Genomic DNA, 27422 nt, shown 5'->3' with positions numbered 1-27422 from the left:
GTTTTTTCTGTCATCCTTTAGCTAGCGTTATATGATCCCGCTCTTATTCATAAGGTATATGATATAATAAATAAGGTATAATTAATAATTAAGTGATTCATTGAGTGATGATTGACCATTATTGAAGACACGTGATGTTAACAAGCAGAATCACCAAAGGAGAAAATCACAATTTTAAGTGTATAATAATAATCGTGTTTTCTTTAGTTGGGCTCATGACCCTTGACATTTTAATGTACCCTTATTGTAACACTTTGAGTGTTGTCTCAAATAAATTTCCACAAGAGTTAATTTAACACTGGAGTTTTTGCTGTGTATATATAAATGAAGTGTGATCATGACGCATCTGTCAATGCAACTTCTCTGGAAATTGTGGTTTCACAAGCACAAACTTAGTAGCCTAATAAAAGCTTCATTAGTACACACACACACACACACACACACACACACACACACACACACACACACACACACACACACACACACACACACACACACACACGTGACCTTGGCCTGAATGTGGCCTCTTTATTTATATTTATTATACATTTATTTAACGTTCTGCAAAGTTTTAAATTCGAAAGTGCACGTTTACATTCACACACAGCAATATTACACTCTGTGTGAAAGGGAATATAAAAAAAAAACATAATTGGGGAAATTTAACTCTTTAACTCGCAGAAGTCAAAAACCACCTCAAGCGAGCGTGAAAACTTTTTTGTGAAATAAGGGCTTTTTATTAGAAATTTGGCGTTTCCATCACTCGTTTCTGATGCGATACTTTAAAATGCGCATAAAAACAGGGTGATGGAAACATAGCTAATGAGAGGAAAAATATATTTTTGTATTGATTTGTGTGGAACTGTTCAGTCAAAGCACTTTGTTCAGTGTCAAATATAATACTTCTTTATGGACTTGGTTGGTTTCTGGATGCCACAGTTCAGCTCACTTTCTGATCCAGAGCTTCAGTTTTACACCAGAGATCTTTCTGATCGCATCTTCAGCTTTATCATAGAGTCAGGACTAAACACTCAGTTGATGAGATCAGAGGAAGTGACCAACCAGAGGAGGAGCTGGTGACGTTTAAAGGAAGAGCTGTAACTATATATAATGAAGAGGAAGACTGACAGAAACAGAAAATGTCTGATAAGTGTGATCTGTGTCTGCTGGGACTGATCATTCTCTCTTCACTTCTCACAGGTAAAGAAATCTGTATTTTCTCTAAACACATTTAGTGGATTTAGTCTGGAAAGAGTTCATTTGAACATGCTCAGTTTATTCTTGCACACATTCACGTTGTGATCTCAGAGTTGTGTATTGATACTAGGGATGGGCATTTTTGTCATTTTCTCATTTCGATCATCAACAGGTCTCAAAAACGAGTACTCGAGTAATCAAGGGGGGGCGGGGCTTGTGCGGAGGCGTGGCGTGTCCGTCATGAAAATGTTAGAAAATGTTACATGTAAGACTGTTACGAAAATTAATGTTGACAAATAAAAATATGACATTAAACATGAAAACATGAACGTATGACTAGAAAAAATAACACTATGATGCATCAATGTTTTCGAAAAAGAAACATCTAAAAGGAAAAGCTGCTTGAGGTAAAGCTGAAGAGTAAATGATCTCTAGTAAACTGAAGCACGTTCTACGACAACCTATGAGATTAATAATCAGATATCCTAGATACAGAACATAAACGTAACATGACAACTTACATGATCAAAAGGACGCGAATGCGCATGTGAACTAGTGGTTTGATAGGGAAATTTTGGATGCGCTATTCCCTTAACAGCGCTGATACACGAGCAACTAAAGCACAGAGAATTTACAACATTATATCACAATCCTGTTCTCATTATAATGCTGAATATCTTGTGTATATTGGCGCTGCACATCTTGCACTTAATTTTATTTTGCGTGATAGAAAGTGATTACAGTCACTGCGGGTTTTCAAAGCCATAACTAGAAACAACCATCTTGCATCTTGCAATGGAGCCGAGACTGAAGAGTGAATGTACGGTCGTTTTTTTGCTAGTGTAACGGAGGCCAGCTAGTAGTTGCTGTGCGAGTAAACCTCACTCCTCTGATCTCAATAGGCGCTCTAGCGACAGACGCTAGAGGCTGCAGTCTTTAGCCTCCTTGTTAGAGTGCCTGACTCTCATGCCGGAGACCCGGGTTCGAGACCCGCACGGAGCAGGGTGAGTAGGACCCGGGTGGAGGGGTTACGGTGCCGTGACCCGGATGGGAGTGAGGTTTAGGGGGGTGAGTGTAACGGAGGCCAGCTAGTAGTTGCTGTGCGAGTAAACCTCACTCCTCTGATCTCAATAGGCTTACACTAGCTGGTTATTAAACTAAATTAAACACGTCTTGTATTTGTGATTAATCAGATATAGACAACATAAAAGTAATCTTGCAACTTACATCTGCACAAAAGGACGCGAATGCGCACATGAACCGTGACTAGTCTGATGTGTAACGTGAGCGAGCTTCCTTTAACAGCGCTGACAAACTAAAGCTCAAAGAATTTACTAAATTATATTACAGTCGTGTTCTCAGTATAATGTTATGTAATATAGATTGGCACTGCACATCTTGCTCTTAACTTTATTTCATGATTAAAGTAATTCCTGGCATCACTGCAGTGCATTTTCAAATCCAGTTTCACTTTATTTCGCCGGTCTGGAAGGCGTGCTCTCTAACGGTAACCAATCAGACCTCAGGAACCGGCCCAAATACCGCAATAACCAATCACAAAAAACAAGAATATTTTTTCGATCATTGTTTTCATGATCGATCGTCGCTGTCACGAACGAGTATCGAGTACTCGATCGCTCTTGCCCATCCCTAATTGACACACACAGATCATACTGTATTATTCCTGATACTGGACATAGTGTCACTCAAACATCTGATGATGGAGAATTATCTTCGTATTAAGAGTGTGTCAGTGATTTGAACATCTCTCTGATAAAGACTAATAGTTTATTCTGGAGAGTGTGTTGTTTGCTTTTAGTGAGGGGGAAAGGGCTGCCAACTATCACGCATTCAGTGTGAGACTCACGCAACTGACCTATGATCTATGACATAGATTTTAATTTTTTATTATGATATAAAAAAATCTCAGCTCTCAGATTCTGTCAATTTTATTACGAAATTCAAACAATAAATACCGGTTTGGCGCTTGTAAATGTGAATGACAGATAACTAGCGTGAACCGATTATCTCTACTAGCTAGTAAATAAACACGAATGAACAATGTTGAAAGATGCAGTACAACTTACCGAAATGTATATTCCTCATACATAATATCAATCAATCAGTGATTTTCAATCGCAGAAAGAGGACAATAACACTGGAGAACAATTATGTCACATAACATTTACCTCAGGAAAGCCATGACCATAATATAAAGCACATTAGCTGGCTAGAAAAAAAGAGCTATAGAGAGTATTTTGCTAAATATGTGTAGGGGAGAGCCGGGACGATTGAAACGCGGGACGGATGAAACATTGCGATTTTCTTGAAAACCACTCACGTCATCGTCATATTTCTTCAGCACGTATAACACGCAATGCCTACCAGACCCGCTAAAACATTTCTTCTTTACGTCATGCCATTTTGGATTTAAAGCCGGAAAGCTGTTTTTGAGTGCAGTAAGTGAATTCTTTCGTGCGGTACTTTTTTTTGGCTATTCAACTAGTAAACACTCGATATGACTCAAGGAAGAAGTATAAGATAATTAATTGTAAACGGATTTGTCTGTCTTCGTCAAAATAGCCTATTAGAAAGATTACACAAAATGCGCATAGGCTTATCGTCTATGTTTAATGGGTGATAGAACAAAATGGTTAAAATGAGCCTTTAAATTAAAATAAATGACAAAATATGTTTGTAACAATATGTACACAAGTTACTTGTCAGGTATTGTTCATAAAAACAAGCATTACATAAATAGTTTCCGTTTAAACTGTTATGTTTCATCCGTCCCACCCCTGTGTTGCAACCGTCCCGCTCAGGCGGGACGATTGAAACAAAGCACAACTACCGATCAAAGTCAATTTTTACTTAAATCATTCTATATTTGTACCGAATAACACATGATACTAAGAGAACACATATGTGAGTTGTTGATCACACACACAAAAAAAATCTATCTGTAACCTTATCGTAGAAAATGACGTTTATCTGAAAAGCGTTTCAACTGTCCCGCCTCTCCCCTACTATATTACATACTTATTATATTTGTATTGTACTTATATCATTAAATGAAGTAGTTATTATAATTTGCGTTATTTTTAACCTTAAATAATACTACCAGCGGATGGGGCTCTCTGTATGTTTACAGCATTAGGAGAGATTTAGTTTTTCTTGAGAAAAAATAATGCCTATCTTGTGCACCCAATATTTATCCAAATGAGTCAATATTGAATCAAATCACACTACAGTAAAATTGTCACTCGGACATTTCCGATTGTCTTGCATTGAATTTTTGAATGTAACAAAAACATTGAAAGCTCCTGAAAAGACATGACATGCAGGAACATTTAAAGGGTTAGTTCACCCAAAAATGAAAACGCTGTCAGTAATTACTCTCCCTCATGTTGTTCAACCCCGTAAGACTTTCGTTCATCTTCAGAACACAAATGAAGATATTTGTGATGAAATCTGAGAGCTGGATCACTCCTCCATAGGCTGCTAGGTAATTGCCTCTGCCGGCCCAGAAAAGTTAGTAAAGTCATCATTAAACTAGTCCAAGTGACGACAGTGGCTCAACCTTAAGTTTATCATGCGACGAGAATACTTTTTGTGCGAGATAATAAATAAACATAATGACTTTATTCAACTAATAATTTTCTTCTGTGTGGGCCACCATGGCCATTGTTGTGCTCCGTGAAAGTGATGGTGTAAGCCAGGGGTGGGGAACGTTGATCCTGGAGGACCGCTGTCCTGCAGAGTTCAGTTCCAACACTGATCAAACACTCCTGAACAAGCCAATGTCTTCAGCATCACTAAAGGCGGGCATACACTGTGCGATTTTGAGCCAAATTCTGACAAATAATTTATGACAAAATTTATTATGATAGCCTACCAATTTATTAATAAAAGTAGCCTAGGCCTTCCCTAATAATATAATTCCCTAATAATATAATAATAATACAATAATACTAATAATAATTTAATACATACAGTGCTATGCATAAGTTTAGACACCCATGCTAAAGTTGCCTAAAAAGAGGAATAAAAAATCATCTTTTGGAAATTTATCTTAATGCCGTAATTTAAAAAATGAGGAAAACTCCAACCTTTAAGGACACCAATTTTCTTTGTGAATGAATAATGTATCGTAAATAAATAAATGTTCTTCCTTAAAATACAGGGTGCATAAGTCAGGACACCCCTATGTTAAATTTCCATAGAGGCGGCAGATTTTTATTTTTAAAGGCCAGTTATTTCATGGATCCTGATAAAGTTGCCTTGGCCTTTGGAATTAAAATAGCCGCACATCCTCACACACTCTTCACCAAACCTAGAGATTGGCATGGTTTTATTTCAGTTCGCCTAATAGCTGGTTTGATTTGCATTGAGAGATGATCTTATGGAAAGTACCCCATGCCAATCTCTAGGTATGGTGAAGGCTGTGTGATGATGTGGGGCTATTTTAATTCCAATAATAATAATTTAATTCATAAATTGGAAATGCTAATCATCTTGATATTGATAATTGTTTTGACAATATCTCCCTCTGGATACATGATATCGTCTAGGCGCATCCAGGCACGGGTGTTTATCGCGCTGATTCACACATATTTCACACGTATAGTGTGAGCAGTCGAGTCGCAGCTCGGTGTTCGGACCGTATAGTGTGAGCAGTCGAGTCGCAGCTCGGTGTTCGGACCGTATAGTGTGAGCAGTCGAGTCACAGCTCGGTGTTCGGACCGTATAGTGTGAGCAGTCGAGTCGCAGCTCGGTGTTCGGACCGTATAGTGTGAGCAGTCGAGTCGCAGCTCGGTGTTTGGACCGTATAGTGTGAGCAGTCGAGTCGCAGCTCGGTGTTCGGACCGTATAGTGTGAGCAGTCGAGTCACAGCTCGGCGTTCGGACCATATAGTGTGAGCAGTCGAGTCGCAGCTCGGCGTTCGGACCGTATAGTGTGAGCAGTCGAGTCGCAGCTCGGCGTTCGGACCGTATAGTGTGAGCCGTCGAGTCGCAGCTCGGTGTTCGGACAGTATAGTGTGAGCAGTCGAGTCGCAGCTCGGCGTTCGGACCGTATAGTGTGAGCAGTCGAGTCGCAGCTCGGTGTTCGGACCGTATAGTGTGAGCAGTCGAGTCGCAGCTCGGTGTTCGGACCGTATAGTGTGAGCAGTCGAGTCGCAGCTCGGTGTTTGGACCGTATAGTGTGAGCAGTCGAGTCGCAGCTCGGTGTTCGGACCGTATAGTGTGAGCAGTCGAGTCGCAGCTCGGCGTTCGGACCGTATAGTGTGAGCAGTCGAGTCGCAGCTCGGTGTTTGGACCGTATAGTGTGAGCAGTCGAGTCGCAGCTCGGTGTTCGGACCGTATAGTGTGAGCAGTCGAGTCGCAGCTCGGCGTTCGGACCGTATAGTGTGAGCCGTCGAGTCGCAGCTCGGCGTTCGGACCGTATAGTGTGAGCCGTCGAGTCGCAGCTCGGCGTTCGGACCGTATAGTGTGAGCAGTCGAGTCGCAGCTCGGTGTTCGGACCGTATAGTGTGAGCAGTCGAGTCGCAGCTCGGCGTTCGGACCGTATAGTGTGAGCACATAAATGCTGAGCTTTGGCTTTACATCGCATGCGATCTAATCGTTCAGTGTGAGTCGGTACCTTGCTTAAATTGCACAGACATCACACAGTGTATGCCCGCCTTAAGGCTACAATCAGGGGAGTTTTTCAGGGTTGGAGCTGAACTCTGCAGGACAGCGGCCCTCCAGGATCAACGTTCCCCACCCCTGGCTTACACCATCACTTTCACGGAGCACAACAATGGCCATGGTGGCCTGTCCAAGTTCTCTCTGTGCTTCATCTTTCTGGCCAATCTGAAAGACACACAACCAAAACAAACAAAAACTATTCTTACGCAGAGAGCTAATTCATAATTCAACTGATCTTACCAAACAGAGACCAATTACTGACCGTTATCTTCTGACTGGACTACAATGTATCAAAACTGTTGTCATTCAACATCAGTATCTTAAAGAAAGACAAACACAGCAATCACCAACTTTCATAAAGAACATTAAAATGCATGAATATGCTTTTGCACCAAAGAGCCAACATTTTTGTAAGTTTAATTATTTATAAATAATACATTCATTAAATAAATTGGTGTAATTTTAACATTTATCAAAAAGTATTTTTAAAGGTGCAAAGATGTCATACAGATTTCATAATGTAATTTGTGTAATGCATTATGTAATAGGTCATTGCGTGCATGTGTAACCGGTTGCTCGCGACACCAGTTATGCAATTGTCTGCGTTGTGTGTGTAGCTTTGTCGAGACAGACACGGGACAACAGGCGGCAGTTTTGCTGGATCTTTTATCTGATGTACAAACAAAACAAAATCAGCCTCTTAGTGAGAATCACCCTCGGTTACTCTATAAAACAAATGTGATGTACACTTATCACATGTGCTCTCATATCACATTTAGGCCCAGATGCAAAAATATAACTTAAACAAGATGAAATGACAAACATAACCACAGAGATAGATCAAATCATATTATATAAATAAATTAGAGTGAAAATACAGACATAAAAGCAACAATTAAAATAAAGATTAATTAAGATTAACCAGAGCCCAAAATAACTCGCCTCTCCAGTGCATTACCAATGCCAAGAGGAAGAGGAGGGGACAGAACAGGAAATTATATTGACTCATGACGTCACATCAATTAAAGGGGAAAGGCACTCACTTCACTTAGGCAGTCATCAGGTGTGTGTAAATGAACAATTTTGTGAGAATTCTAATTAACAATACATATATTTAACAGTACACTTTCTATACATGTTACACATGCATGTTTAAACTTTTATGGCGTAATCAGAACCTACAGTGTGTTAAATCATCAACAACGTATTTGATTAATCAAGTATTTACCATATATTTATTATTTTACGGTTAAACGGTTCTTTTTGTTATAATTGTGATTTTATGATATTTAGATCTGAATCCAACTTGTGAAAAGATAAAGTTAGTCAAATAGCAACTAGCATATATTGGAGCTCTATAGCCATCTAGTGGTTAAAGTGATTTTTTTTTTTACTGCATTCTCCAAAAAATGGGCAAAAATCTTACATTAAACCGTGTAAAATTATCCATGTTATCCCCATGAATGAAAGTTAGAAATCTGGGTCTTTTATAAAGTGAATTGTACATAAAATGCTGTTTTTTTTGTAAAAAGCCAATTAAAAAAATTATTTATTTAGTTATTAGAAATGTAAAAGATCATAAATCCTCCAAAAACTGCACAAATGTTGAGTAAAAACATTAATAAACAGAGTGAAATTATATTTGTAAAAAATAAAAAAATGTATTCTGTTACAAAATGAAATGCTATTGTCTGGGGTCCAGGAGACAAAAGACCACGAGTGTCACTCCAGACGAAGACCATCAGAGGGTTGATCAGTTAACTGATCCTTACGTGATTATAAATGTACGGTAGTAACAAACTCAACATCTGAAGAATTGTGTGCCACAGATATATATATATATATTTCTGATTATTTAATTATCGGACAGGCCTAATCTGAGCATGCGAGTCGTGACGGCCTGTCTGAGTTTTGTGGACAGCCGGAGGCGGCCGCCTCGTAATTCTCGATTCAGGAAAACCCAAATAAATCATGTAATTAAAAGTCCACAAATGATCTATTACTAAAGTATTTATTAATGCTATGCATAGTTTACTCAGGCCTATAGCTACACTTGAACTATCCGATGACTCTGACCAGCCTTTAAAATAACACAAATATTCAACTAAACACATGCATTAATTCATTGAATTCTACTTTAATATCATACAAGTCTATATGTAGCAGGTTTATTTGTATACTTATGAATTCCACCAGAAATATTACTTTTTGTATTACTGGGAGTTTCGTTTTGGGTTCATTCTGCCTGCGCGTCGGGTTAGTGCAGTGCGTGCGTGTGACGTCATCAGACCGGAGACTTGCGCCGCGCAAGTTTGACCTCAGTCAGAGCAATACTGGATTTGACTGAGGTGAGTTCACGTCGGGTCTCTCCGATAATAAAACGGAGATATAAGTTACTATTATCACTTATTTGTTGACTTATCACAGTGTAAGAGTGTCTATGATGATGAGTGAATCTTGCAGTAGTCTTATTGAACTACGAGCCGCGATATTGTGTTTATTATATGTTAAATGCAGTTCGGTAGCTGCTGCAGCACGTGGTGAGCTAGCTGTACGGCAGGCCATTAACATTGTATTGACGTGATGCTATTTTTTGTAGATGCTAACCTGATGTCACGCAACACTCATTGCCATATTGTTTATGACCGCAGGTATGTTTTTTTGTGTGTTTGTGCATATTGGTTCGAGATGACAATCAATATATGTGTAGTTTATATAATGGAATTAATGTATGACTAAGGGGAATTTACAATGTGTTTTTCTATTGGGAATATCTGTGATATTTTTTTGTATTTGTTTTGATTACAAATGTATGTAGTTTTTCTTTATGAAAAGAGGTTAAATGTGATTAATGTGAATACAAAGAGAGCAATACTGGATTTGACTGAGATGCTAACCTGATGTCACGCAACACTCATTGCCATATTGTTTATGACCGCAGATAATAAACTGCATTGTGACAGCCCGTGCCACTGTGTCTACTTGAGAACAACCCAGAACACAACGCAGAAAGACAAGACGGGTTACATATATCAACAGAGATAAAACTTCACCAATACTGTGGAAATTTCGTATCCACAACGCGGTCTTCAAACAGCAAAACAAGATGGCGGCCGAACAGAAAATGATCGACCCAAACTCGATGATGTCAGTCTTCACGTGGTTTGAACGTGGACGTAAAATTTTAATTTGATTTAAAGCAATTAGTTTAAATTACACCCAAAAAACTTGGTTTTACTTCAAGACAACTAAACTCAACTACATTAGACCAATGACAAGGCAGAAAAGTGAATTTATTGAGTCAGGTCAAGTATAAAAGTTATTTAACATAATGACAAACCATATGCAGTTTTTTCAGCTTAACTCAACATGAACTATGAAAACTGAAAGCATGAACTAATCATGAACACTGAAGAGTTATCCTGAACTACGACTGGAGTCATTATGGATTCACGCAAAACTACATGTTAGACATGTTTGATATTAATGCATTTATTACATTCATGGATAAACCAAATCAAACTCGCTTTAAAGATCTTAAAATGTCTTTTTCTGTTTTGTGTTGCTCTCTTTCCCTTCAAACTCACCCAAACAATCAAACAAATAAAAGATAAAGGTTATTTGTAGTTATTTTACTATTTATTTACATCATTAAACATATATGGACTCATAAGGAAGATCAAACACCTGTAAAGACACACATGAGGCACGTTTACAATCAAATATGGCGCGCAAGCTAATAAAGCATAAACTATCAAAACAATACAGTTCAGTTCTGTACATCACTACCTGCACATGCCGTCCAGTAATGTTTATGACAAAGCTCAAATCAACAGTTCAAGATATGATGATATTACATTATCTACATTTGTTTCAAAGTCAGAGTATTTCTTATTCCTTCTAAATAATTGAAGAGGCGTTTGATTTGGTTTAACCATAAATGTTTATTAATGCATTAACTATCAAACACCGGAAAAATACTGTATGCTTTGAATCTTCTGCTTTTTATGCTGGTATGTTTTATGTTTTTTCATGTATTAATATCATAATGATCACTTAGATATACTGTGTTTCAGGAACCAGTGGAGTGGAGGTTGATCATGTGTTCATCAGTTCTGGAGGAAATGTGCGTCTGTCCTGTAATAAAGCTCTTCATGACTGCACATCAACTACATGGATCTACGCTAACAGATTCAGACGTTCAGGGACAGTTGAACTGATTACTGGAGGGATAAAGAAGAAAGACACAGAGAGACACGAGAGACTGAGTCTGGAGTCTGACTGCTCTCTGAACATCAAGACCGTCACAGAAGAAGATTATGGAGAATACATCTGCCAACAATTTGTGAATGGACGACATCAAGGAACTGATGCACGTGTTTATCTGCATGTTCTTCATGGTAAGTTTATGATTATGTGGTCAATTTAAAAAGAGCAGATTCTTTATTAAACTCAGATGATGATTGAAGAGTGTGTGATTTGTGTTCAGTTTCAGTGTCTCCATCATCATCATCATCTTCATCCTCACAGACTGAGATCAGTCCAGGCCGCTCTGTGACTCTCTCCTGTCAGTTGTATAATGCTGGAGTCTCCTGTGATGATTGGGTCCGTTATGAGGATCTTGAGCTGTTGTGGGTGAATCAGACTGGTGTTGATCTGAAGACAGACTCCAGATATCAGATATCATCATCATCATCATCATCAGATCAATATCGCTGTATCATCACTCTGACTACAACACTCCTGAATGAAGATGACAACAGAGAGTGGAGATGTTGGCTTACTCTCAGAAAGCAACTCAAGACCTCAGTCGGATACACTGTCAAGTATTCAGGTGAGAAAACACTCTTTTCAGACAGATTAGTGAAAACTTTCACAGACGGGCTCTACTCTTCCTGATGCCTTCATGGGTCATACATGAAATATTGCATAAATCTATAAAGCCGAGTATGACCCATGGAGAAAGTCAGTTATAGGAATTATAAGGCTTAATAATGTCATTGATTCAGGAAAGCTGAAGGTTTATGGGAAGCAGCTCACTGTGTTTCACTCTCATATAAACCAGGAATAAATGATACAGGAACATCTCTCTTCTCAACTACTGCCACTGTAAGCTGTGATGATTGAACACAAACTGCGTGTCATGTTATGATCAATATGAAAATATGATGTTAATGTCCTACAGGTGATGCGTCTGAACATTCATCTTCTGCAGCTCCAGTCGCTTCAACACTGATTCACATGTTCATGCATTAAAATATGATATACGTATTACTATTTCCATTTTGTTTTTAATAGTTGTAACATCAACATCAACAACAACAACAACAACAACAACAACAACACTGACTCCAGTCACAAAGTCTAAGAAGATATCAGCTCCTACACAAGGTTCATGATCACATGATCAGTCTCACTAATTCCATGAATTCAGTATTGAAACCTCAAAGGAAATTATGTTCATGCATTAAAATATGATATATAACATCAACTACAGCAACAACACTGACTCCAGACACCACAGCAAACTCTCCGAATCCAGGTGTGTGTGAACGAACTACAGCAGCAGCTCATACACACGGTTCAGGATCACATGATCACTGTCACACATCAACCTCGAAGGATTCCTCAATATTTGCGCATTTGAATGTTTTCATACAGGAATCGTTATATGTTTTAGAGCCGTCAATAAATAGATATTCCACATTTCAATGTTTCTGCAAACTTAGTAACACAAGTGTGCTAGAACCTCACTTAACATGAATATCTATGAATGAATAAAGCATCAAATATATTTATTTTTGGTCAATGGCGATAGTCATTTTCCTCCTGACAGCTTGAGACTGAAGAAAGAAGATAATGATGACAGACTCGTGCACATATTCCTCATTTCTGTGACGTGAAGCTCGAGTATTATGTGATGCTGATGTTGTGTATATGTGGCATTATGTGTTGAACTGAACTAACAGACGTGATCCACAGATCCAGGAGAAACTGAAGTCAGTGTGAATGCTGGATTATTATACAGAGGTACGACTCGTTCATTTATACTGACAGCTTTATAACATTAAACTATCAGTCAGTCTGTAAATGCTTCATCAATAACTGTTGATAGTTGAAGACCCTTGACTTCAGTCATGTCCAGTTTCTCTTCTTCCTCTCATGTTTCCTGCAGTGATCGTGACTATTGTTGAGATCGCAGTGTTTGCTGCTCCTACTGTGATTCTTCTTCAGATCATCTGTGCAAGAAGAGCTGGTGAGTTTGAGCATCACACAATCTGATCATTCACACTCATCTGAACATCTGCAGTCATGATAAAACACACACGAGAGGACATGCTTTTATTTTGAGTTATACGTGAGGACAGTCAATTCTTTTATTTTGAGTTATACGAGAGGACAGTCAATGCTTTTATTTTGAGTTATACGAGAGGACAGTCAATGCTTTTATTTTGAGTTATACGAGAGGACAGTCAATGCTTTTATTTTGAATTATACGAGAGGACAGTCAATGCTTTTATTTTGAATTATACGAGAGGACAGTCAATGCTTTTATTTTGAGTTATACGAGAGGACAGTCAATGCTTTTATTTTGAGTTATACGAGAGGACAGTCAATGCTTTTATTTTGAATTATACGCGAGGACCGTCAATGCTTTTATTTTGAATTATACGAGAGGACAGTCAATGCTTTTATTTTGAGTTATACGGGAGGACAGTTGTTAGAAATGAATTGACTCCAACACAAGTGCCCCAGTCTCTGTCTTTATTCAGGCATGAATAAACAATTCGTCCAGCGCTGGAGGAGAGAAGATTCTCTAATCTCAGACAATGGTTTGGAAAAGTATAAGGGAGTAAAACCCCTCCACCAATAAAACCATACATTACATCATATAGCATAGTTATATAACACATTCTAAATATGGTCAGTTTCCTGTCAAAACTCCACACAGACATGTGTATCCGAACGGGACCCTCCAATGGTAAAGAATGGAGACCCTCGAACCAGCTCCTCCATTTGAGCAAAAGGGGCCTTCTTAATGTATAACAGATGTGACCATTACATTAACATAAAGGAATGCTTATGCTGCATATGCAGGTCTGGGAGCATGCAGGAAAGGAGAACTAATATTTCTAACAATGGCCCCTTTGATAGAGAATTATCATATAATATAATTATCATATCATATCATTTTCTGCATGTCTATTCTTGTACAATAAACATCCTTCAATCAAACATTTCCTTCAAAACCATTAACACTTTACAGTTCTGTTCATCAAAGCATATTGAGAAGATACAAAAGTATTCATAGCACGATGAATCAAAATTCTGATAAATGGAATAATACAACAAATAATAAATGTAAGGATTTTACATGTGATCTTGTGATCCAATCACCGAACCCACCTCTGTCACTCACTTCTCTTCTTTCTAAGTCTTGAGCAATTCTTGTCATGTTGTTTATCCCCTGGGATATCAAATGACCCTCCATGTCATTTTGGGGGATGAAAGTGCAACAGGAAGCTCCAACAATAACACACACCCCTCCTCCTGCCGCAGTCAGCTGATCTAGGACCAACCTATTCTGTAGAGCAGTTAAGCGGAGTCCTCGAAGTTCCTCTTGGACAGCAGATAGTGTTTCCCTAGTAGTTTTAATAAATGAAATCAACTCATATCTTGTAACTTCTACTTCTATTTGAAGACTGGATATTCCAATTGTTGGAAAAATACCTTCAAAGAATTTTTCCGTACCAGTCCAGAGTCGATGTTCTTTTGGTACTGGATTATCTCTACCCAGACTACTAACTGAACTGCGATCAGAGAGGGAGCGTGTGTTTCTTTGCTTCTTCATATCAGCGGTTTTTGGTGATCTAAGAATCATAGAATATTCTTCCAAAGTTACTAAAGCACATCGTCCACTCCAATTAAAAGGTAAGGTAGTATAGACCATGTGTCCGCACAACCAAAACCAATCTTTTACAGCTCTTGTTCCTTTTAAAGTTGGAACATACCTATGACAATTTTTACCAGAGTAAAGTTCACAATACTCGGCGCACAGTTCTTGAACTTCGGGAGTTGCCCATCCATAAGCAGTCATAGTGAATAGAGGGACAGAAGATTGTTTCATACATTCTTCCGAGTTAAATTGTCCTTCTCCCGAAATACAACTCATACAACAGGGTTTGTTTCGTATTTCGCAATGATAATATGTTCGATTGCATTTACTCTCAGGAATGAAACCCATTTTCACAGTTCCTACTCTTCTTTCAAGACATATCAATGAGTCAGGGATTGAACCTACAGTTGCCACTTTAACATGTACTTGTACTGCAACAGTCATTGTCCTGTTACCACCACAACTCCATACTGAAGATGAGTTTCTGGGTGCAATCAATCCAGTTATACTAACGAATAAAGGACATTCCAATTCTTCATTCGTTGTTGGTGATCTAACACTTACGTGCGGTCCAGAAGCACTTTGTGGCATTTTTGTGCACACATAACAGTCACCTGTTTTTCCTCCGGCCTTAGCAGTGAAGTTAGCTAATCTCCACCACATATTAGTTGCAAACGCATGTGGCTCTTCTTCGTACTTCAGCCAAGTTTCATTACCACTGCTAATAAGGGCTTGTGTGTGCATAAGTACATTTGTCAGCATGAACAGGTACAAGATCAATTTTGCAGGCATGGCTGACTTGATTCAATGATAATTATTGCTGATTCTTAATTAGCAATTTCTTTTCCTCGTCTTCTTCCACGTTTCTTTGTCCTTCCGCTCAGTGCTGGATGTCTACTTTGCATAGGCTTATGCGTTCCCCAGGCTGCCAGAGCTGCCTTCACTCTGCTAGCATGGATCCACTGCGGCTGGAAATCAGTCAGCACACCGGTCCTCGTCACAGCAATCACCGTGGCAGGCCCCAGATAATTTGGTTCCCCGAGTTTCGTGGGTTTCAGACACCTAATCAACACTGGTTGTCCTGGAACGAAAGGATGAGTTGGCTTTTCTGATGGAAGAGGGAGAGAGATGGTTCTTTCGATGGTTGCTGTGCTGCACTAATGAGCTCGGAAACAATATTATGGTGTGAAATTGGTTTTCCATCGGAGGTTTTGAAGTTTCTTTCCTCCCATAATTTAGCAAAATCATGGACTACGCCGTACGCGTATTTGGAGTCAGTGTATATATTGATGCACTGACCTTTTGCCAATTGACAAGCTCTCGTTAAAGCTATCAACTCTGCTACTTGTGCTGATTTATATGGCAAAGAATATGCCTCAATTACATGATCAGGTAATTCAACAATAGCGTAACCACACAAGTATAAATTGTCATTTGGCTTGAAGCAGGATCCATCGATATACCAATGTCTCCCCTCCTCCAGGACAGATGTAGACACATCTGGCCTGCAGGCAGTCGAGGTTTGGATTCTGGACAGGCAGTCGTGGTCGTCACTCTGAAATTCACCCTGTGTCAGCAACCTGTGCAAATGTACAGTAGGGCCATGAATAACAGAAGTTACTTTCAACGTTAAATTAGCAGTAGCTAACAATATAGCCTCATAGCCTGAGCGGCGTTGGGCAGTCATGTGTTGAGTTGAAATGTTATGCATAATGGCTCCCACCTGGTGAGAAGTGTGTACTGTGAGTGGATGTGATAAAACAACCCTTTCAGCGTCCTGTACCATGATCGCTGTCGCAGCCACTGCACGCAAACAGGCAGGGAGTCCCTTAGCCACAGAATCAAGGGTTTTAGATAGATAAGCTATAGGACGAAATGTACCCCCATGGTCTTGGGCCAGGATTGCGGCGGCTGTTGCACCGAGGCACCAGTGACTAATATATCGTCAGCGTACTGAAGGAGGCAGGTGTCAGGAGGTAGCTTGACATCTTTCAGAGTTGCGTGCACAACACCAGAGAAAACAGCCGGCGAGTCCTTTAACCCCTGTGGAAGTCTCGTCCACATGTATTGACAATTCTGAAAACAAAATGCAAACAGTGGCTGAGTCTCATGATCAACAGGAACACTGAAAAAGGCGGAGCTTAAATCAATGACAGAAAAGAATGTATGTTCCGAAGGGATAGAATTAATAATAGTTTGCACATCTGGCACAATAGGAGCAAGTGGTTTTATCAAATCATTAATTTTTCTCAGGTCTTGCGTTAAACGCCAAGAACCATTTGCCTTCCTGATTGGATTAATTGGATTTAATTCCCTCCTCTTTTTCCTTTGAAAGCGGATATTGCTTTTGAAACACAGGCCTATTCGTTGTCAAATTGGCCTTGTAGGGTGGTACATCGATGAGGCCTACGTCATCCTTGTGTTCCGCCCACAATTTGGGATTAACATCAGGTACTTTTATTTTTATTTTTATTTAACCTTTATTTAACCAGGTTAGTCTCATTGAGATATAGAATCTCTTTTTCAAGAGAGACCTGGCCAAGATAGCAGAACAAATTTGATCACACAATCACAAAACAAACACAAAAAAGGCAAAGACTACTCAAGTGCATTTCAATTAAATAAAAGTGCCATTACTTAAAACATTTGCACATGTGGATGGACTCATGTTCTATAGATTTAACATAACGTTTAAAATCATTCAAGGAAACTAGACACTGTAGTTTAAGTGTTTTCTGTAGGTCATTCCAAGTTGAAGGTGCAAAAAACATGAAAGCCTTTTTGAAAAACTCTGTCCGGGCTTGAGGTACATTCAATGAGAGAATTTTCTGGGACCGTAAACCATAAGTACTCTGTGTAAAAGAAAGAAATTTGGATATGTAGCACGGTAGCCTGCCTATGATGCCCTTATAAATAAAAATATAAAGTTGCAAACTGCTGGCCTGAAGAGCGCAAGGAGGGGGCTTTTGGCCCGTAGCCATCCGAGCGCCGGAACATCTGGTTCCTATTAGGCTGCTGCATCTCAGCTTTGCTCCTGCAGAACCTGGCGATGTGCCCTGAACGGCCACAACAATAGCACTTTATAGGGTTTTTATTATTGGCTAATGGACGGTTTTGAACAGCGTTAACTTGAAGCATTGCTGGAATTTTTCCTCTGGAGGAATCAAAGGCTCCGGCAGAGGAAAGTTCCCGAAGTCTCCTACCCAGATCCTCTATATTCATAGAAGAAATGTTCGTTGTTGTAATTCGAATCAATTGTGCAGTTTCATTGTGCATGTTATTTAGAAACGTGTTCACAAACAACAGACAATTATCATCATCAACAGGAATGGCAGACTCTTCGATCCAGGCACGCTTAAATCGATTAAAGAAAGCAACTGGACTCTCGCCAGCTCTTTGTTTAGTATTAGCTGCATGTGAAATGTCTTGTTTAGCAGACGACAACTTCGGCAAAAATGCAGTTAATTGTTTGAAAAAAAGTTTGAGCTTACCCGGACTGGCCCACGCCCATTCATTGAGAAATTCATCATCGTCATCATCCACTAGTCTCAATTCGCGATACGGTCTAGACAAATCAATAGGTTCTGAATCTTTTATCACAATGTTGCGAGCAGGCGGTGCGTCATTTAACGGGTTTAACAATTCCACTCCTTCAATTAGCTCCTCTTCTGTAATTTCGGCAGGCAAAGTTTTAGTCAGAATAAAGCGGTAATCTCGACCAGTCAATTGACTGTACGCTGTTAAACGTTTTAATACCGACACATAGTGATGCGGAGATCGAGCGGGGTCTGGTAATTCTTTGCAAATTGCCATCACTTCGGTGATATTAAGAGCGTGGACTTTAAATCCATCTGATGTTTCCACAAAGGGAAATGCAGTCGCAGTCTTTAAAGGGGTGGTTTACTGCTTTTGTTCTTTGCATTATTGTATTTATGGGGTGCAATATAACATGTCTTCGTTTTTTTTTTTTTTTTTTTAGACTTATTTTTCATAAATTTGACCTTTATTGTAAGCCGCTTTCTCCTCTGTCATTTGAACGACCGGTTGACTTCCTGATTCTATGAAACCACTCCCTCAGAAACAGGCATGGGCTCAGATTGGTTAGTTGGGCCGGTGTGTTGTGATTGGCTAAACTGCGCAGTGCACGTTGTCCGGAAACTTCACGCCCATCACCTTTACCGGCGAAAGTTGCATGTGCTCCGGTCAAATGTAAATAATGGTTTCAATACTGCCGTACAGTTTGAGCCAGAGTCAGACCCAGAAAGCGGCAATGAAGAGTCAAGCAGAACCTCCCCAAACACGGCTCTTACAAAACGCTTCTGAATGGTAAATTTTTTTTATTATTATTATTCTATTCTACTATTATTATATAATAATTTCGATACGCTGTTACTTGAAAATGCCACTGCTGACACTTGTTAGCTTTTGAGATACGGGTTTCTCCTGATTAAACATGTAATATAACAGAATAAATGACTGAGTAATACAGCAGGTGAAGTTTGCTGTTGCGATTACATATATATATATATTTTTTAAACTTTATACACGTTTGTCTTATACACAAAATAGCATCGAACTAACTGGCTACTATAAACAGCTTTGGCATTGGTTTACGTTCTTGATCAAATCGAAAAATGACTTCATAAAGTATACATGGAAAATACATTTACAAAATTAGTACATAATTACAAATTGCAGGTTCAAAATGTTTGTACGCGTTTGTCATAGAAATAGCATAATTAAGTGGCTATAACGCGAGCGCTGGCATTTGTTTACGTCCCTGATAAAACTAAAACATTACGTCTGAAATTATACATGCAAACATTTAAAATGATTAAGTCTTACTTACAGGTTGTGGCCCAACAACGGCTGCCTCTGCGTTTAAAGTTGGAACTGCTTCATGTTTTAGTCACAGTTTCTCGTTTAATCCGGCATTGAATTCGTGGAGATTCTGGAAGCTGTCTTCCGTAAAATGCGCAGCACAGAGAGCTACGATTGTAATTTTCAGGAACATAATAAAACAGAAATTGTAGCCATTGTTGACGAACTACAGCGTCCATAGGAAGCCCGAACACCGAAGACATGACAGCTGGGTGAAAATAACACACTTTCGACAGCATGGCTACAGCTCTCCACTATAATTCTTCCTCTTCCACAACGCCGCAGAAATATGGCCACGCCCCATTTTTTGCATATTCCGGTTGATGTAAATGTATGGGTTAGCTACGTATAAAACCCGGGAAGTATCTCGGTGTAGTCCCATTCGAGTCGTTTTTGTAGGCATTAAACTTCCTGATTTTTAAAAGACGATATCTCTGCTTATGTTGAACTTTCAGCACAGCAACTTTGCAGATACTGTTCATGCACCAACAGCAACATTACACACTATTTAAAATGAAAAAAGTGAAATCGCAATCAACCACCCCTTTAAATCTGGATACAACTTATTCTTTACAGGTTTAGAAGCTGTAGCAGGCTGAATGCTCTCGTATTTGGGAGGGAGCGGCACAGTCACAGAAACTGACTCTTCTGCCTTTTTTTCCTCTTTCGGGTGCACGGAAGAAGAGACACTCTGCTCTGTCTCAGACCGTGCAGCCGGAGAAGCAGAAAGGTTTTTTTCAATATTTTTGGCTGGACCACGATTCCAATATGATTTCATGTCATTCCAAATTTTATAAGAATGTTTCATATATTCGTAATCCCAATTTGGATCTCCCCAATTTCCACAGACCATATCTTTTGCTGCGCGCAAATCGTCATCTTTAAACGAACCGTCACTGGGGAACGGAGACAATTGTGACTTGCCAGCCGTCCAACCCACTAAATTTGACAAATATGGTTCTGTGAAGAACGCTTGATTATTTCTAATCATAAAATCTTTTGGCGATTCATCGAATAATGGTGGTAAAAATTTTATTCCCCATTGTTAACACACAAAGATTTCTCTTCTAGATCAATTCAACTAAAACAACTTTCAAAATAGCCAAATAGAAAACAAAGAAACAAATCTGGATTTTACAGATTAATTGTGTTAGTACATTGGACAAAAAGAGAGAGATAAAGAGACAGAGAAAGAGAGAAAAAAAAAATCAAAGTATTATTCATTCATAGCCCAAAAGACAGAGACTTCACATTGAAATAGGCTTTGCGAGAGAGAGAAAAATCTCAGCTCCAAATCTATTTCCTTCTTACGTAGCCCAATCGTAAGGATTTTACCAAACGGAGGAAAGTGATCAATTTCCCTACACGCTCTTCCCACATTTATTCAAAATGCGAGGATAACCATCCCGTACTGATTACGAGGTAACCAAAAGAGGAGATCAGATCTCTTTTGCGTTCTTCCCGTATTAATTAAAACACGAGGATACCTGAGTTTACCAAATATGGCAAAAAATCATGGCACTATAATTATCAAAAATATTTTCTCAGCAGACAGTAAGAATCAACCTTCTCTTTAAAAAAATTTTAAATTCTTACCGTCTGGAGAAATCTCGGACGAACCCCCAAATTGTTAGAAATGAATTGACTCCAACAAAAGTGTTGAAGTTATACGAGAGGACAGTCAATGCTTTTATTTTGAATTATATGAGAGGACAGTCAATGCTTTTATTTTGAATTATACGAGAGGACCGTCAATGCTTTTATTTTGAATTATACGAGAGGACAGTCAAAGCTTTTATTTTGAATTATACGAGAGGACCGTCAATGCTTTTATTTTGAGTTATACGAGAGGACAGTCAAAGCTTTTATTTTGAATTATACGAGAGGACCGTCAATGCTTTTATTTTGAGTTATACGTGAGGACAGTCAATGCTTTTATTTTGAGTTATACGAGAGGACAGTCAAAGCTTTTATTTTGAATTATACGAGAGGACAGTCAATGCTTTTATTTTGAGTTATATGAGAGGACAGTCATTGCTTTTATTTTGAGTTATACGAGAGGACCGTCAATGCTTTTATTTTGAATTATACGAGAGGACAGTCATGCTTTTATTTTGAGTTATACGAGAGGACAGTCAATGTTTTTTTTTTGAGTTATAGGAGAGGACAGTCAATGATTTTATTTTGAATTATACGAGAGGACCGTCAATGCTTTTATTTTGAATTATACGAGAGGACCGTCAATGGTTTTATTTTGAGTTATACGAGAGGACAGTCAATGCTTTTATTTTGAATTATACGAAAAGACAGTCAATGCTTTTATTTTGAGTTATACGAGAGGACAGTCAATGCTTTTATTTTGAATTATACGAGAGGACAGTCAATGCTTTTATTTTGAGTTATACGAGAGGACAGTCAATGCTTTTATTTTGAATTATACGAGAGGACCGTCAATGCTTTTATTTTGAATTATACGAGAGGACCGTCAATGCTTATATTTTGAATTATATGAGAGGACAGTCTATGCTTTTATTTTGAGTTATACGAGAGGACAGTCAATGCTTTTATTTTGAATTATACGAGAGGACCGTCAATGCTTTTATTTTGAGTTATACGAGGGGACAGTCAATGCTTTTATTTTGAATTATACGAGAGGACCGTCAATGCTTTTATTTTGAATTATACGAGAGGACAGTCAATGCTTTTATTTTGAGTTATACGAGAGGACAGTCAATGCTTTTATTTTGAGTTATACGAGAGGTCAGTCAATGCTTTTATTTTGAATTATACGCGAGGACCGTCAATGCTTTTATTTTGAGTTATACGAGAGGACAGTCAATGCTTTTATTTTGAGTTATACGAGAGGACAGTCAATGCTTTTATTTTGAATTATACGCGAGGACCGTCAATGCTTTTATTTTGAATTATACGAGAGGACAGTCAATGCTTTTATTTTGAGTTATACGAGAGGACAGTCAATGCTTTTATTTTGGATTATACGCGAGGACCGTTAATGCTTTTATTTTGAATTATTCGAGAGGACAGTCAATGCTTTAATTTTGCGTTATACGAGAGGACAGTCAATGCTTTTATTTTGAGTTATACGAGAGGACAGTCAATGCTTTTATTTTGAATTATACGCGAGGACCGTCAATGCTTTTATTTTGAATTATATGAGAGGACAGTCAATGCTTTTATTTTGAGTTATACGAGAGGACAGTCAGTGCTTTTATTTTGAGTTATACGAGAGGACAGTCAATGCTTTTATTTTGAATTATATGAGAGGACAGTCAATGCTTTTATTTTGAATTATACGAGAGGACCGTCAATGCTTTTATTTTGAATTATACGAGAGGACAGTCAAAGCTTTTATTTTGAATTATTCGAGAGGACCGTCAATGCTTTTATTTTGAGTTATACGAGAGGACAGTCAAAGCTTTTATTTTGAATTATACGAGAGGACCGTCAATGCTTTTATTTTGAATTATATGAGAGGACAGTCATTGCTTTTATTTTGAATTATACGTGAGGACAGTCAATGCTTTTATTTTGAGTTATACGAGAGGACAGTCAAAGCTTTTATTTTGAATTATACGAGAGGACAGTCAATGCTTTTATTTTGAGTTATATGAGAGGACAGTCATTGCTTTTATTTTGAGTTATACGAGAGGACCGTCAATGCTTTTATTTTGAATTATACGAGAGGACAGTCATGCTTTTATTTTGAGTTATACGAGAGGACAGTCAATGTTTTTTTTTTGAGTTATACGAGAGGACAGTCAATGATTTTATTTTGAATTATACGAGAGGACCGTCAATGCTTTTATTTTGAATTATACGAGAGGACCGTCAATGGTTTTATTTTGAGTTATACGAGAGGACAGTCAATGCTTTTATTTTGAATTATACGAGAAGACAGTCAATGCTTTTATTTTGAGTTATACGAGAGGACCGTCAATGCTTTTATTTTGAGTTATACGAGAGGACAGTCAATGCTTTTATTTTGAGTTATACGAGAGGACAGTCAATGCTTTTATTTTGAATTATACGCGAGGACCGTCAATGCTTTTATTTTGAATTATACGAGAGGACAGTCAATGCTTTTATTTTGAGTTATACGAGAGGACAGTCAATGCTTTTATTTTGGATTATACGCGAGGACCGTTAATGCTTTTATTTTGAATTATTCGAGAGGACAGTCAATGCTTTAATTTTGCGTTATACGAGAGGACAGTCAATGCTTTTATTTTGAGTTATACGAGAGGACAGTCAATGCTTTTATTTTGAATTATACGCGAGGACCGTCAATGCTTTTATTTTGAATTATATGAGAGGACAGTCAATGCTTTTATTTTGAGTTATACGAGAGGACAGTCAGTGCTTTTATTTTGAGTTATACGAGAGGACAGTCAATGCTTTTATTTTGAATTATATGAGAGGACAGTCAATGCTTTTATTTTGAATTATACGAGAGGACCGTCAATGCTTTTATTTTGAATTATACGAGAGGACAGTCAAAGCTTTTATTTTGAATTATTCGAGAGGACCGTCAATGCTTTTATTTTGAGTTATACGAGAGGACAGTCAAAGCTTTTATTTTGAATTATACGAGAGGACCGTCAATGCTTTTATTTTGAATTATATGAGAGGACAGTCATTGCTTTTATTTTGAATTATACGTGAGGACAGTCAATGCTTTTATTTTGAGTTATACGAGAGGACAGTCAAAGCTTTTATTTTGAATTATACGAGAGGACAGTCAATGCTTTTATTTTGAGTTATATGAGAGGACAGTCATTGCTTTTATTTTGAGTTATACGAGAGGACCGTCAATGCTTTTATTTTGAATTATACGAGAGGACAGTCATGCTTTTATTTTGAGTTATACGAGAGGACAGTCAATGTTTTTTTTTTGAGTTATACGAGAGGACAGTCAATGATTTTATTTTGAATTATACGAGAGGACCGTCAATGCTTTTATTTTGAATTATACGAGAGGACCGTCAATGGTTTTATTTTGAGTTATACGAGAGGACAGTCAATGCTTTTATTTTGAATTATACGAGAAGACAGTCAATGCTTTTATTTTGAGTTATACGAGAGGACAGTCAATGCTTTTATTTTGAATTATACGAGAGGACAGTCAATGCTTTTATTTTGAGTTATACGAGAGGACAGTCAATGCTTTTATTTTGAATTATACGAGAGGACCGTCAATGCTTTTATTTTGAATTATACGAGAGGACCGTCAATGCTTTTATTTTGAATTATATGAGAGGACAGTCTATGCTTTTATTTTGAGTTATACGAGAGGACAGTCAATGCTTTTATTTTGAATTATACGAGAGGACCGTCAATGCTTTTATTTTGAGTTATACGAGGGGACAGTCAATGCTTTTATTTTGAATTATACGAGAGGACCGTCAATGCTTTTATTTTGAATTATACGAGAGGACAGTCAATGCTTTTATTTTGAGTTATACGAGAGGACAGTCAATGCTTTTATTTTTAATTATACGAGAGGACCGTCAATGCTTTTATTTTGAATTATACGAGAGGACAGTCAATGCTTTTATTTTTAATTATACGAGAGGACCGTCAATGCTTTTATTTTGAATTATACGAGAGGACCGTCAATGCTTTTATTTTGAATTATACGAGAGGACAGTCAATGCTTTTATTTTGAATTATACAAGAGGACAGTCAATGATTTTATTTTGAGTTATACGAGAGGACAGTCAATGCTTTTATTTTGCAGGGAGGAAGGACTCGAGACCCCCAGAGGAAATAGAGATGCCTGCAATATTACAATAAAATACTGGTGAGTTTTGAGCAAATCTGCACAAATATTTTAAATAGCAAAAATCGTACAGATGATTGTTTATTGTTTTATTTTCTTCTTCTCAGAAAACAAAGAAAAAACTCTGATCATCCTGAAGAAATAGTGACACCAAGTTTAGATTATTATTAAAAACATTTTTTTTTTTTTTACAAATAAAAGGCCAGATTAATTTTCATTTAAATCCCAGTCAACACGTTGATCTCACAGTGATCTCTCCATATGATCAGAATGTGAGTCACAGTGAGCTAAAAGTGTAACTCACACTCACTGTGTGCTGATATTATGGCCACAATATGAGCTCAGCCCAGATAGAAATGTTATTGGACATGAACTTCATCGTTTAGACGTCAAATTTTGGTTGAAAATTAAAATTGGGTTGATATCTAAACATTTGATGTCAGACTCCAACTTCATTAAACAACTCCACAAACATCATTACCAGCTTCACTTATTACTAACCAGATTGAGTTTATTTCTATGGGGTTAGAATTGTATTCAAATAAATAGATTAATATTCACAAATGAATGTAAAGAGTTTCACAAACAATTATAAAATTCACAAATAAATAAAATAAGATTTGCAAATAATAAAAAATATTTACAAATGTTTTATTTTACAAACACAACTCTGCCTGGCATTTATTTGTGAACCGCTTTCTGTGCATTTGTAAATCGCTGCACGCATCTGTGGATTTTGAAACACTTCTAGTATGAAGGTAAATCTCGAGAGCACGTAGATGTGAATTTGAGAACTTGTACAATAAATATTTGTACTTGTATGCTCAAATTTACACTCACAGCTCTGATGTGAAAACCTGTAAAATAAAAATCTAAAGTTGAATGTTGAAATTTGTACTCGCAGAGAATCGTCACAAACCTGTATTCTGAATTTGAAGCTGCAGACAAATAGTCACAAATGTGTAAAATGCCATTCACAAAAATACAATGACTGACACAAACGTGTAATATATATTTGCACTTCTTCTTACATTCATATTCCCAGTACAACCTCAAATAGGCACTTGCAACTCCTCAAATCTGTCATTACAAGTTCAAATTTCGCGCCTTGACTTTTGCTACTCTTTTCGCGATATATGAGGTGCAAAACTGACTTGTGCACTTGCAACTCAGAGGCGCGAGAGAAGGGGCGCGGGCGGGAGCGGGGGTGTTTAAAGGAGCCGTTCTATTGGCTGGCGCCTAGCCAATGAAATGGGTCTTCTATTGTACGTGATGATGTCACGAAACCCGCCTCCTCGTGGACTATCTGAAACGCTAACATGGGTAATGCATTAGACTGATTTTAAATAAATAAATGATATTATCAAACTCAGTAAACACTAAAGTAATTAAGCATAGCCTACAATAAAGCAGACGAGCCCAGAATATGACATAAGAAAGCAAATTTGTGTTCAGTGTAAATAAACCTGCTGCCTGTTTTATTAATAATAACGAATTGTGTGTTTTTTATTTTTACAAAGCATTTTTATACAGTCATTAAGCCTCATTAAGCGTTTTCTTGGTTTTCTCTGGGAGGAAAATGCGTAATGTACAATTAAACGCGTGTCGTTGATTATTAGTATGGTGTTTACTGAGTTTGAAAATATAATTTATTTATATTAATATCAGTCTAAAGGCATTATTTTTTTATTAATTTTTTGCTAAATGAGGGATATCTATCCACCTTATTTTTTAAGAAAAAAAAAATACAGAAATCAATATCAAGTTCTTGTCACATTTCTTTTCATTTTTTTTATACACATTTTCACATTTTGTAACTTGAAACACAACAATAATTTAAATAAAAAGAAACAAACAAACATTTAAAAATAATAATAATAAAGGGCATCCACAAACATAGGCTATGTTAAATTCATTTAGCAGAGATACAGATCTCTGGGCTTTTTGATTTTTTAAAAAC

The 27422-nt window shown here is 37.7% G+C and overlaps 2 protein-coding genes across 2 annotated transcripts in view; one reads left to right on the top strand and one right to left on the bottom strand.

Annotated features, from left to right (window-relative positions):
- LOC307000690 (uncharacterized protein) overlaps positions 1-27422 on the bottom strand; it is a 441581-nt gene that overhangs the window by 235023 nt on the left and 179136 nt on the right. The window lies entirely within an intron of this gene.
- On the top strand, positions 1031-25889 carry LOC307000920 (uncharacterized protein). The gene is made up of 9 exons (XM_079616902.1): positions 1031-1200; positions 10961-11284; positions 11374-11718; positions 12183-12275; positions 12382-12426; positions 12867-12914; positions 13060-13140; positions 25421-25483; positions 25570-25889. Exons 1-8 carry the CDS (start codon positions 1140-1142, stop codon positions 25474-25476), a joined length of 1053 nt encoding a protein of 350 aa, XP_079473028.1. The 5' UTR covers positions 1031-1139; the 3' UTR covers positions 25477-25483; positions 25570-25889.

Source organism: Phoxinus phoxinus, assembly GCF_949152265.1.
Source record: "Phoxinus phoxinus genome assembly, chromosome: 1".
In the NCBI taxonomy this organism is placed as follows: Eukaryota; Metazoa; Chordata; class Actinopteri; order Cypriniformes; family Leuciscidae; genus Phoxinus; species Phoxinus phoxinus.
This window is presented reverse-complemented; position numbering and strand designations above follow the sequence as displayed.